The 14,121-nt window shown below is 37.6% G+C and overlaps 1 protein-coding gene across 1 annotated transcript in view; it reads left to right on the top strand.

Annotated features, from left to right (window-relative positions):
* The window catches only part of LOC129423531 (gamma-aminobutyric acid receptor subunit beta-2), a 95,083-nt gene that overhangs the window by 49,748 nt on the left and 31,214 nt on the right, over window positions 1-14,121 (top strand). Inside the window, exons 4-5 of the mRNA XM_055179853.2 lie at window positions 4,653-4,873; window positions 12,147-12,229. Coding sequence (XP_055035828.1) covers window positions 4,653-4,873; window positions 12,147-12,229 — 304 coding nt within the window. The remainder of the gene's footprint in view (window positions 1-4,652; window positions 4,874-12,146; window positions 12,230-14,121) is intronic.

Below are 14,121 nucleotides of genomic sequence, written 5' to 3'. Positions count from 1 at the left end.
AACAATGGTAACCACGAAACTCATACAATAAACAGAAACTCTTCTAAATCTCAAATATAAATTACCATTTAACATGAACAACTTTCTTTATCATGAAAAACATAAAGTAGCATTTAATTTCAAACTTTACTTTTCAAATGCAGTCCCATGTAGAGCTAACCTGACATTATCATACTTAAAGGTGCAGTGTGTAAATTTCAGTGGCATCTAGTGGTGAGGATGCGAATCGCAACCAACGGCTTAGTCCACTGCTCACCCCTCGCTTAGAGAACACATAGAGAAGCTACGGTAGCTGCCACTGGAAAAACATGTCATCTTCGGAGACATCTTGGTAAAAAAATTTGTCCGTTAAGGGCTTCTGTAGGAAAATGGCGGCACAAAATGGCGACTTCCACGTAAGGGGACCCTCTTTGTATGTAGATAGAAATGTCGCGTTCTAAGGTAATAAACACATAACGGTTCATTATGAAAGGTCTTTATACTTCCCTGATAATATAGTTTTATATATTATTTTGCATTTCTGTCAAGAGATCCTTCTAAAAATTACACACTGCACCTTTAATTCTAGTCAGAATATGAGTCTGATACCACTTCATTGGGTTGTGATTATGGGGCGTGTTTCAACAAAAAATGCCTCTGCACTCAATTGGATAGACCTACAACCAAGACAATTTGATTGATTCGACTTGCTTTTACCCAAGCATAGTTGCGCCGCAATGGAGTGACCCCAGACTGAATTTCAAATGTTTTGGGCGGGGCTATGTTCGGCTGGCACCCAGGCTAATGCAAAGCATGCTGGGACAGCAAATCCACTGCCTAGTTACTTACATCTACTAAAATCATTCATGTATTTTTAACATAAAATTATTAAAGGACAAGTTCAGTATTTTACACTTAAAGCCCTGTTTTCAGATTGTTTATGATGAAATAGAACGGTTTTGACTGAAATTTCGACATATGCGGCTTCCCCGAGAATTTACGGGTGTTTGTTGTTCACCTTCCACCTCTACAATGGGTGTATAGGTGCCTCCTAAAATGCATTAAATGTTCGTTTACAAAGACGTGAAACTCACCGAGTGGTCAGGGGTGTTCACTGATATGTTCACACAAAAATCGCTGAAAAATACGCATTCAAACAGCTGTTTTAGCATTCGTTGTAAACTTGTGGACCTATTTTTCCAAACGCCTCACACCTGTACATTCTTCCGCTGAGAGCTTGAATAATAGACAGTACAGCCCAGTTGGTGGCGATAATCCACCTTTGCCAATTGCAAGAATACAAACGGGTTCCCGGTGCGGAGTAATACCTCACAGCACATCTAATACAAGTCAATGGAGTTGGCAAAAACTACGTTAAAACCTGTTGGAATGCGTATTTTGCAGCGATTTTTGTGTGAGCATATCAGTGAACACCCCTGACCACTCGCTGAGTTTCACGTCTTTGTAAATGAGAGTTTAATGCATTTTAGGAAGGATTGTTCCTGTGCACCTAGAGCCATTATAGAGGTGGGAGGGATACAAGAAACACCCGAAAATTCTCGGGCCAGCATCATATGTCCAAATTTCAGTCAAAACCGTTCTATTTCATCATAAACAATCTGAAAACAGGGCTTTAAGTGTAAAATACCGAACTTGTCCTTTAAATTAACTTTTTTCATACAAATTTAAGTAGATTAAAAATGGTCAGATGAATTTGAGTTTCCTTAATGATGTGTAAATTTAGAATTACTTAAAAATGTATATATTAATAACAGAAATTAGTAAATTTCTTTCCAAACATGTTATTTAACTCAAAAGGTGGTTAAAAAACAAACAAACAAACAAAATTTTATCATTAAATCTACTAAGGCACATAATCATTTTTTACAGTTTGGGGTGGGTCTATTTTTCTGAGCAATAGCATATGGAGGCAGTATTCTCGTAACCTCTTAAAAACATACATTTTTGAAACTGCAATCTGTGATGCTAGTGGTTAAGAAATTGCAAATATTATTCACTCTGCCATTTAAGAAGGATCACTTTTGAGCATCCCATCGCTTATTTACTAATGTTTCTCCTGAAACAAACATTCATGGAGATGCTCATTAATTCTGTCCCTTAGTATATATCCTTTTTCTGTTCTTCTTCAATGACATCTGCTATGTACACCCGAGTAGTGTTGAATATATTAGTCTCATTGTAATAATTCCATCAGACTGGGAGGTATGTCTTCTGAGAAATAAAAAACGATGGGAAGATGCTTGGAAATATTGAACGTGTGGGTAGGCCTGGAAAAAGAAGCACAACGTAATGATTAATAGAGATATTTTAAAGACTCAAGATAATTTCTGTTGTAAGAGACCTATGCACTTTAAATTTTAAACAAAGAACCGACATTGCTTTGACATTTTTGTAGTCAAAGGTATGGTGTTACTACATTAACCATAGTTTAACAACATTATTTATAGTAAGACAATCATCCTCTTACTTTGCTAAATGTAGTTACACTTTGGAGCACTTTCTGCTGACCGTCAGAAATGACGTAATGACTTTAGCTTGGAAGGTCCTGGCAGGTCGCTTGTAGTGTGACTTCAGACTTCAATGACATTTAAAGTATGCGTTCGCCTAGCAAGAAAGGCTCTGGCAGATCACAGTTGAAAAAAAACCTTCAAAAAACAGACTTTCTTAAAGGGATAGTTCGGCCAAAATTATCCATTATTTTTCAGACTAACACATTTTTAGTTATTTTAGATAATGTCTTATATCTTTCAGCTGCTAAACAGTAAAGTTACGGGTTCCACGTCCTTCAAGTCCAATAACTTCACATTTGATTAACTGAAAGATCTAAAACATTTTCTAAAATAACTGAAAATAATGGACATATGCATCTCGGACGGCTTCGGGCTGAGTAAATCATGGGTTTAATATCATTTTTGGCCGAACTATCCTTTTAAAATGCAAACACAGGATTGATAAAAGGAATCTGAATTTTAATTTTGGATTATGGATCAGATTATCTCATTCCAGAATCAGAATCGAAATTCGACCTGGATAGAAGTTTGTGTTTGTTCTTCTTTGGGCTAGAGTGTCAAAATATGGATGTGTAAAACAAGGTAAAATCAGCTCTCCGTGACAAAAACTATGTACATTTTTTAATTTTAGTCAAGCATCAGCGCTGATGAGACATGATCTGCGAATAAGCAACTTAAACTGTGCCGGTGTGTACACATATTTTGCCATATTTTATCAATCTAAGCGCATGGTCTAAAGCCATTGTGCAAGTTAACTTAGGGTGTGTCTGAATCTGCTAGTTTAACGACAGAAAAAAATTGTCTGGAAAATTGTTGGCACAGCCGGCACATGATCTAAAAGGGTTAGATGTGTTTTGGGAATTGAATTGAATTTTAAAAATTGTGTTGTATTTTATTTATTGAAATGGATATTTTTGTAATTAAAGTTTTGGTTCTCTTTAAAAGTCGTTATTACAATCATGAAGTAATAAGTAAAATAAGATTATAAAGTATGATACATTATCACTGTAATCTCAAATTTTTTTATAAGAATAATTTACAAGTATGCAAAAAAGTCTCACATTATAATTATTAAATTTTTAATATTTTTAATATATGTTTGTGTGCTGCTGCGCATCCATTAAGCAAAGTGTATATGCATATTACTAACTCGCTCTTTAAATAAAAAAAAAAAAAAAAAAAATGTTGCACCATTCATTTGCCTCAAAATAGCCACACGCCAACAATGCTCCTGAACACACGTAGTTTTCAGACCAGCATGCCCATGGGTGCACAAATAGGTGTAGATGCATTTGTTATTTAAACAATGTGGTGCTGGACGGAAAATTGATAACTTTGTTGGGCTGAAACTAACAAAAAAAAAACACTTGTGTTATGCATTGTGCTGGGTGTATAATGGGGCTCTTTGTCTCTTCAGCAGTATTTAAATCGGAAAAGTACTACTAATAGAAAACATAAAAAATGCATCTTTAGAATATAAATAAAAAATTTTAAAGCATTTTTATATTAAACATAATAATATAACAAAACAAAAAAAAAACACTGAACAATTATATTTATAAAAACATACCCATTGTAGCCCTTATAATCCTGTCTAAGACTTACCTCATTATTTATTCAAATACAACAACCAATAGCAAGTCTCCAGTTGCACACCCTTCAATATTTTTGTATATTTTTTAGAGGTAGTTCTGTTTGTTAAAATTTGAATATGCCGTTTGGTTGTATTGTGATATATTGTAGAGCTAAATAATATAAAATGATTGAACAGTAAGCATACAGTTTTGTAGGTTCATAAATAATTCCTTCTGCACAGCTGCACATTGCATGCAGTCTTAAAAACAAATTTTGACGGTTTTGTCATCATTATCATCAACTCATACAGCTCGCGTTTGAGAATCGCATGTACTAATGTATGTGAGTTAAAAGATTAAGTTCTTGGGAGATTTCACCCAGATACCTACCGCCTTTAGCTATGCTAAGAGTAAACTTTAATATTTTTATATATGTTTATTGCTATCTGGTTTGTTTTAATACAACCCTTGGTGTCTACATCACACTTTTTAACCAGCAAGTCAACTTTTTCTTTGAAATAAAGTAATAATCTTGCTTTCATGCTACATCTTTTCTGTTTTTTTTCAGGATTATACATTGACCATGTATTTTCAGCAAGCTTGGAGAGACAAGCGCCTGTCCTATTCTGAGATTCCCCTCAATCTGACACTGGATAACAGAGTAGCTGATCAGCTGTGGGTGCCAGACACATACTTCCTGAATGACAAGAAATCTTTTGTTCATGGTGTAACTGTGAAGAACAGAATGATACGTCTCCATCCCGATGGTACAGTGCTTTATGGGCTCAGGTATTTCAGATGCTCTACTCTTCGCACACTTCATCCATTTTTTTACTATTTGCCTCTGCTATTATTCCAAACCTTTATGATTTTGTAGGGACAAAGGGTTATGTTTACATTTACAGATTTGCCAAATGCTTTAATCCAAAGCAATTTACAGCATACCCTTTTTCACTGGCAGTCAAACACAAGGATTGCTAATCCGGTTGAGCTAAAGGAATTATGGGGGTTTTATAGATCAACAGTTTATAAATCAAAAGTTTATAGTTCAAGTCTGTATTTTTATGAACGCTGTGAAGCCAGTGGTGTAGTCATACGTGATACGCAGGACTACGCCGTATACCCACTAGAAATTGTCAAGGATTTCCGTATACCCACTAAAAATAGCGTGAGGATGCGTAACAGCATGGTTTTCTGACATTTCAAACTTTTAGTCATAATTTAGATGTGAAGCACTAACCATTAGCATGCTGCACTTGCTGCTTTAGCGGGTTTAAATGGATATACATAAGCTATATATTTGATGACTTCCTGCCGAACTGCGCGATCCGATCGGCGTATGTAATCAAATTACTACTATAGCGGCGCTAGAGTGACTGGGGAGCAGACTGCTGTGGCGCCACAAGAACCCACAGGCGAGTGACAACAAAGTACCGCGAGAGCGATTACAGTTATCACATGGAGAAATCTGCTTTGAATCGCTCTCGCGGTACTTTGACATCACCAAGAGGTCTGCTTAGCGCCAAATGAACTCGAACCTGCAGTGTAGCTGCTCACGCGACACTGTAAACAAACAGTCCTTGACCGTGGAGAAGTGAACGAGAGTTATCCGGAGAGTTAACAACGCACATGTGAGTAAAAAACATTTAAATCATCAGTCCAGTTTAATACTTTATCTCGAGGTAAGGTTTCAAGTGCAATAAAATAAGCCTGTTTATGTCCTGATGGTTTTAAGCCTCTTTCAGCATGTTTGCTTGTGCTTCACAGTGTTAAACTTCCCTTCTCTGTGTTCATTTATATATCTACGTTCAAGATATGATCGTATATATCTTAAACTTCTATGATATATGATCTTAAACTTCTGTGAGGAAATTCATGTCTGCGTTGATGTTCAGTTCAGACTTGCAAATTAAAGAGATAATTTTCTTCACTTGGTTTTGGTGTCTAGGCTACATGATGGTGGTCTTGTAATGATAATTAAGTAAAAGCCTATTTTCATTTTTAGACAATGCTTGTATTATATGCAAAAAATAAGCTTTTTATATCAATGACTATGCAAATTTAATTATTAGAATTTGCTGTATTAGAGTTAATTCATGGTCATCTTAAATGTGTATTAATTAAAAACATTTACACCATTAAATTACACATGGTAATGTTATCATAGTTATGCATGTGTTAGCCACGTATTGAAGATTGTAAAGAGTTTATTTAATTTTAATTAACAGTTGAGTAAGTTTTGGCCCCGAGTTAGATGTTGATTCACACTAAACCAGTCTAAAAATCAGTCCAGTTTCCCCAGCTGTAAACCCATTGGCTGTTAAACTCTTTTTTTTTCTTATAATAAACTGACATGTTGATAACACATTCAGTTTATGTGTTCATGAGTACACTTTCAGAATGCTCTGTTACATGAAGATCCATACTGTATGCATCTGTGATTTTGGTGGTGCGTTGCGCTGGGACGAGTTAGCATAAGGGTGAGAGGTGAAAAATCAGAGTATACTCACTACAAAAATCTAGACTACACCACTGTGTGAAGCCATACAATTGGTTTGTGTGCTATAAAAATATATAGGTTTGGAATAATGATTATGGTTGAATAAACAAACATTTGAATGTTATTATGAACTATTTCCTTGCACTGCGGTCCAACATGTAAAGCAACACACATTTAGATTTTCAAGAAAAGCAATGAATCTACAACTTTGTCCACTTCTAAAATGTCTTAGTATTTGACAGGAGTGTGATTACATTAGCAAACTGAACTAAAACGTATCCATTTGATCAAATTTTACACTGAGCTAACATTACTGTGTAAAATTAATGTATATAAGCAAGAAACATCTCATGGATGAACTGGGATGCATCCTCAGTGATGTATCCTGGGATCATTAGATGTTTCGGGTCTCGCAACATCATACACCCTTCCCAAGCGACCCAGCCGGGGTTGATCAGGCCCCGACTTGCGTCCCAGTAGCAGTCCACAGATCAGCACTCTTAATCCAAAGCCACCTTGTGGCCTTCTCTGCAGCCTCACTTGCGGATTGAATTACTCTCTTCTTGGCCGCCCCAGTAATTCCCCAATTGGTGAGGACTTTGCAAAAAGACCGACCTGCAAAGCCTCTACAGACGACTTCAATGGGCTCAAAGAAGATTTACCAGCCTCTGTCCCTGCACTCCGCAACCAGATCCTAGTATTTCCTCTCATTTGCTTCCTTAATACGCTCTTCCCAGGGCATGGTAAGTTCCAGCATGATCAGCTGTTTTGAACCTTTGAGCACCTGGTCATGTCGCCAACGATAGGACCCATCCGCCAGAGCCTTTGGGCAGCTGCTGAGGAGATGTTCTAAAGAGCCTCTTTCAGAGCAAAGGATGCAGGATGGTGTCTCATTCTTTCCCCAAACATGAAGGTTTGCTGGGCTTGGCAGTGCATCATATACAGCCTGTACCAGGAAACGGACCAGATAGAAATCTGCCTGCAGGATGTTTGACCAGGTAATCCTGCGTTGCACTGCACTCTCCCACCTAGTCCACGCTCCCTGCTGCCAGAGAGCTCGCGCTTCCTCCACGCCTGCTCTGACCTCTTCCTGGAGTAGCAGGTGTCTTTCCTTTCTACGGACCTGACTGACAAGAGGCTTTGGAAAGTAGCCCAAGCCTGCTCTGCCTGTTGCCACAGTGCCGACTAGTGCCTGTCTCAGGCGAGACTCTGCCAGCTCCATTGCTTTCCCAGCCTTCCATTTCCTTCCTGTCCTCACCTCGATGCTGGCTGATGACACCTTGCTTTCCCTGGAGTCCCTGTATTGTAGGGCTTCTCTGGTGCGTACCACCATGAATTCTTCTGTGAGGCCACTAAAGGGTACCTGCAGGGAGTTACTTGTCCCATACAGTGCAGCGCTGGTAAGACTGCGTGGGAGGCTCAGCCACTTCTGAAGAAAGCCACTGATCTTCTTTTCTAGGGACTCAACTGTTGTCATTGGGACTGCATAGACCAGCAGGGGCCAGAAGACATGGGGCAAGTGGAATGCTGGTAGATCCAGGCTTTAAATCTACCAGGCAGCCCAGACTTGTCAACCTTGGTGAGCCAAGCTTCCAGTTCTTTATTGGACTTCTGGATGGGACTATATTAGGATATCTGTGAAGAAGATCAGACCCCTTACTGGTCTGCTTTGGATCCTCTAGTAGGGGTCAGTCAACATCTCAACAAACAATCAGTAAATGGATTGTAGAGGCTAATTTCATTATTTTATGAGGTGCTTGGGATGCCTTCGCCTCTGCTAATTAGGGTGCATTCCACAAGGAGTATGGCTTCCTCTCAGGCCCTGCTCGCTGGGCCCTCAATGCAGGATATTTGTTGTGTTGTGGGGTGGCCTACCCTGCATAATTTTATGAGATATTATAGTTAGGAGCTCCCGTCCTTACCTGGACCTCAGGTTCTCATGTCCTGAGCTGTGCATAACAGTATGGTATAGTAAGATTTTTGTTTCCCATAGTGTCATGTCATGACACAGCGTTGAGTTCCTTTGAAAGGGAATGTCTCGGTTACGACTCTAACCTCTGTTCCCTAATACGTTGCATCTCATTGCCATAAATTATCATGTCTGTAGGGCTTGCTTTTTCAAGAGCTAGTATGCTCTCTTTGACCTCCCTATTTATACCTTCTGGCTCCACTGTCATGCACAACGTCATCTCCCAACAAGATAGTTCAATACATTATTCAGGCGTGTGCGCAATGTTCGTGTTTCCCCATGGTGTCATTTTAAGACGCAGCGTCTTGTTCCCTATCTCAGGGAACAGTGCTTACAGATGCTTACAGATGTAACCCAGATGTTTTTTAGCCTTCACACAAAACTGGATGTGTGCTCTGACTTGAGCTATGAATTAATATCCGCTCTCTCTGCACACACACTTAAAATGTCTTTAGTGCAATTGCGCATTCCACTTACCTGAAGTGTGTGTATATGTGCTCAGAGTGCATCCTGTGCATTCACAAATCCATCAGTGCTCCTGTTATCTATATAGTATATAATCTATTAGCTTGTTTAATCAAAATTACTGCAACCATTTTAGCATTAAAGATTACAACTAAATGTTTTGAGACTTACAGTGGACAAAAATTAGTAGTTTTGGTTATCAGAAAAGTGTTATTTATCATAGTTGACATAAAATTTACAAATGCTACACCAAGTGCATTGAAAAAAGTTACATGACTCACTGTGTTAACTAGACCCAGGTTCACCCACAGCATATTATTTTCCTTGATTGTTTTGTAGCCCTTTTTTCAACTATTAAACTGAGCAATTCATATAAAACAAGACATGATTTTGCTGTAATTTTATAATGGCATTAAAAATCAGCTGAAAGAATATGCTTCATCTGAAATATAAACAGATCATTTGAACAACACCATCTGCTGAGAATTTGCTGTAAGATTTGTCAGTCACAATATTCATTTTGATCCTGCAATATACTGAATCAGAAAGATTTATTTAACAGTCTGTGTTCGGTGACACACCAAAACAGCATTTGTGATCACAATAAATGTGAAAGCTAATTACATCTATCTTCAATTTGGACAAAACACACCTTGTGTGGATGAGGCAATCTCACAGTTTGCAAATAATTTTTTAAATAGTTTTTTGTTTTCACATTCCCTCAAGTTTATACTGTCTCCTTTCAAAAAGCCTCTAAATAAACTTAGGACAATAAACTTGGTGTGGCCTCCTTCAAGTAATTACTAAGTAGCATAGAAGAAACACAGTACACAGGCTTACCTAAAGAGGGACATACACACATGTACCAGGCCTAATGGCGTAACTCTTCCACTGAGTCTGCCATCGAAAATGTTAGAGAAGAGCTTCTTAGTGTCCGCTGTTCTTGGAACTAGCATAGTGCACATTATCACCTCTGTGAGGGGAAAGGTGTCAAATGTAAGTGATTCACCCTACTGGCTGCCTGACATTACTTCTCTAACTCCAACTTTTAGGTGTTCCAAATGAAGATTTTAGAACGTTTCCAACGTAAATCTCTTTTCTTGGACTACAACAAACACACAGATTGTAGGCAACAGTTTACGTCCTGGTCCTGACGTGGACAAGACCGACATTATCAAAATTCCTCCCGCCTGGACTCAGCCTGTAAGTTAACTCCTGTCAGCATTGAGACAGAATTTTTCAAAGGACCTTGAGCCGGGATTCGAACTCGGGTCGCCAGAAGTGCGTCTCCACCATGTGTCGGAGCACCATCCACTTCACCATAGGCTCCGACTCCCTTGGTCCATGTTAGGCACGCATTTGTTGTCAGAAGATACATCCCTGGGTAAATGTATGCTGCTGCTGCTGCTACTGCTACAACAACTGTGTTTACTCACATAGTCTAAAGTGCGTTGCTTTGTGCTCTGCTCAGGTGGGAACTGAGTACACTGTTCACTTTCTAGTTTCATGTTTGCAGCTGCTGCTTCCATCAACGACACTTTCAGCTAGAGCAGCCTCTGCCTCTCTTTCAAGCCTCTTTTCAGAAGTTGGTAAATTTTTGTTGTTGTGTAGAGGCAGAATATAGGTATTAATGCAGTGTATTTACTCCTTTTCATTTCTGAGTCACCTGCTGTGATTCGTCAGCGTTTTATAATGAAACCTTTAGATTAAAGGGAGAATCTAAATACAAAAGTCCTTATTGCTTTAGATGTACCTAGGGCAGTGTTTCCCAATCCTGGTTCTCGAGGCCCCCCTCCCAGAAAGTTTTAGATGTCTCCTAATTTAACTAGGGTGGCCATTCGTGCCAGTTCCGCCGGACACGTCCTGAACATGTTTTCGGGTTCGTTCTCCGGAAGTCGCGTTAGTCGACCGCATACGTCATCAAGGTTTAATATTTCGGGTTTAATTTCAGAAAAGCTACCGTTACATTTCAAGGTAAGAATGAAACTACAATGATTGTATTTCTTAAAAGAAATACAATCGAGCAACGCGACTTCCGGAGATCAAACCCGAAAACATGTTTGGGACGTGTCGGGCGGAACTGGCACAAATGGCCACCCTAAATTTAACACACCTGATTTAACTCATCAGCTTGTTAGGGAGACATGTTTACCATTTTGGAAGGAGGCTGATAAGTTGAATCAGGTGTTTTAAATAAGGAGACATCTAAAACTTTCTGGGAGGGAGGCCTCGAGGACCAGGATTGGGAAACACTGACCTAGGGTGTTAATAATATAATATATTAATCTGATCATGCATTTATAGCACTACTGCTTGCTCTCTTTTCTTTGGAAGTCCCACTAGCTATGGGAACTACATCTGCAAGACACAGATACAAGGTGATTCAGGCCCAGCTAGAAAGTAGGGCACATATTTTCACTCATCTATCAATCCAGGAGGGATGCTGCAGTAAACATATGCAGCACTAAATACAAACTCCCTAACTCTGTAACCCAGTGGTCTCAAAGTCCCAGCATCTTTTGTCAACATAATTTACTTGGTTTTATATTCGTTGATTATTGGTGTAAACATTTAAGGGGCCGTTCAGATGTCTCGTCTAAAAGTGCTTCTTTGTTCTTTCCAATGCCTGTGTAACTTTAATATTAAAAATGAATGAAAACAGAAACACTATCTGGCTGCAAATAGTAATAGTCAATAAATGTATTTAGGAATTGAATTAGTTTAGTGCAAGGTTTTAAAAGGGAAAAGTTATTTAAGATAAGGTTATAAAATACTGTTATAATGTAAAAAAAGATTTAAAGTACTGTTTATAGTTTTTAAATATTATTATATGTCAAATAATAGATTTTAAATGCAGTATATATACAGAAATATTGTGTTTTTATGTTAAAATAGCTCTCTATCAAATGTAAAATCGATTTTTTTTTGGCATTGCTTTAGTCAATATAGTCAAAGATATTTTCACATTATGTTATGTACAATGATTTATGTAAATCTCAAAAGAACTACTTTAGCTGTTTTTTCACAGACTACGTCACATTTCAGAAACTCACTCCAGCACAGATGTACAAAACCATTGAGATGATGTAGCCGCTCGTGTCTGATAGTTGCACTCTTTGTGTCCACAGGATCACGACCACAGCAGCCTGCATGATGGACCTGCGCAGATACCCACTAGATGAACAGAACTGCACACTGGAAATCGAAAGCTGTGAGTTTCCCAGGATTTCACATCTCTGGCTTTGCATGAGGGATACATTAGAGATAACATTCTTCCTCCACAGAACTACTCTGTGTGCATAATCATTTGCTAAGTCAAAATTCTGATCATATTTTTGTAAGCACATGTTCCCAGTTCCAGACCCCATTACTTTTAAAAATTACTGAGTACAATTTTCAGTTCATGTGTAATTTTTAAAGAGGGATGATGTGGCTTAAAGTGGCCAACACTCTAAATTGATTATGCAGGGATGTAAAGCAATGAATTACAAATAGTCCCGTTACTGTAATAAGAGTATTTTTTCTCAAGAATTATATATTTTTTAAGTAGTTCAAAAATGTACGTTTTGTAAAAGTACTTTTATGGCGCTATTTTTTCTTCAGTCATTTGTAAATGTGTTACATTCTTCTGTCATTATAATCGTAAGGGGAGAATAATCTTTAGTCACATCAAATTAGCAAATTGCAGCCCTGCGCAAATCAATCATCGTATGACATTAAGTACTTTGATGTCATACGCTGATCATTCCATAAAGTACCGCATGAAGTTGTACATGCCTAATCTTGCTACCTCTGCTCTTAACACCTGCTGCCACCAACTTTATTTTAGTCATGGAGTAAGGTCAAAAGCTTTATGGATGATTCCAGAGTAAAGACAGAACAAACATTTTAAATGTTTTTTTGCCATGAAGAAGGGCAAATACTGTTTGTCATATCAAATATGTAATTACAGTAAATAAGATACAAACCAGTGAGCCAAACAAAGAAACAAAATAAGAGAAAGTTGTTGAAACTAAATAAAGATTTATGATGTATATTATTATATATAAACCCAGAGAACACACATGCTGATGTAATGTGCGGTACAAAAGCATGAGACTTTAATAGGTCCAAACACGAGTAAAAATGTGAGAGATAAGTGAGGGATGTTCCCTCACTTGGGGTGAATTTCAATTGGAAGTGATCATCCCTATGCCATATTATATTCGAAAATCAAACCTCTTGATGTATAACCCTCTGGGGTCTAAGGGGTTTTTAGGGCCCTGGGGAAGTTTTGACATGCACTGACATTTGTGCTTTTTTCAGTTGCTTAAAACATATAAATGGCAAAAGTTTCATAACACTGCGTTCATCACAAACTGGGCTACAATATCATATAATCAACATGTATGTACATGTTTGTATTTTTGAGAGAAAAATTTTTATGCGTGGTTTTTGAAAAAGCAAAAATTTTAAGTCACTGATATAAGTCCACAAAACTAATTCTAAACATGTTTTCCCAAGACTTTTCAAAACAGGATCTAGTAGTCTAGAGTTTTTTCTTCAAAATGATGTGAAAATCATTCGGCCTACTCGTTCACATAAAGCAAGATATTGATTTACAATTTCTAAGACAGTTTTGCTTGGGAAAGGCTGTATGCGTGGAGGCGGGAAAGCTCCTGAATAATCAGTGATTGACAGCTGAGAGACAAAAGGGTTGCATAATGAGCCACATAATGAGCCTTGTGGGGATGTTCAACAGGAATGTAACTTTCTCTGTAGCAAAACCATGATAAGGTTTACTTTTCAATATAATGTAAATACACACACATTATTTATATATATATATATATATATATATATATATATATATATATATATATATATATATATATATATATATATATATATATATATATATATACAGTTGTGTTCAAAATTATTCAACCCCAACTGAAATTGATTGTTTTGTCCGGTTTGACATTGATTTTGATCATTCAGTCATCCTGCTTACAATTACATCAAAGAGGCATGTGTAGGTCAGACAAATATAACATAACATTTATAATGAAATAACCACAAATGTCTTTTCTGTGCTCACATCATTATCAGTTTTATTCAACC

The sequence above is a fragment of the Misgurnus anguillicaudatus genome, chromosome 9, assembly GCF_027580225.2.
Source record: "Misgurnus anguillicaudatus chromosome 9, ASM2758022v2, whole genome shotgun sequence".
Lineage (NCBI taxonomy): Eukaryota > Metazoa > Chordata > Actinopteri > Cypriniformes > Cobitidae > Misgurnus > Misgurnus anguillicaudatus.
This window is presented reverse-complemented; position numbering and strand designations above follow the sequence as displayed.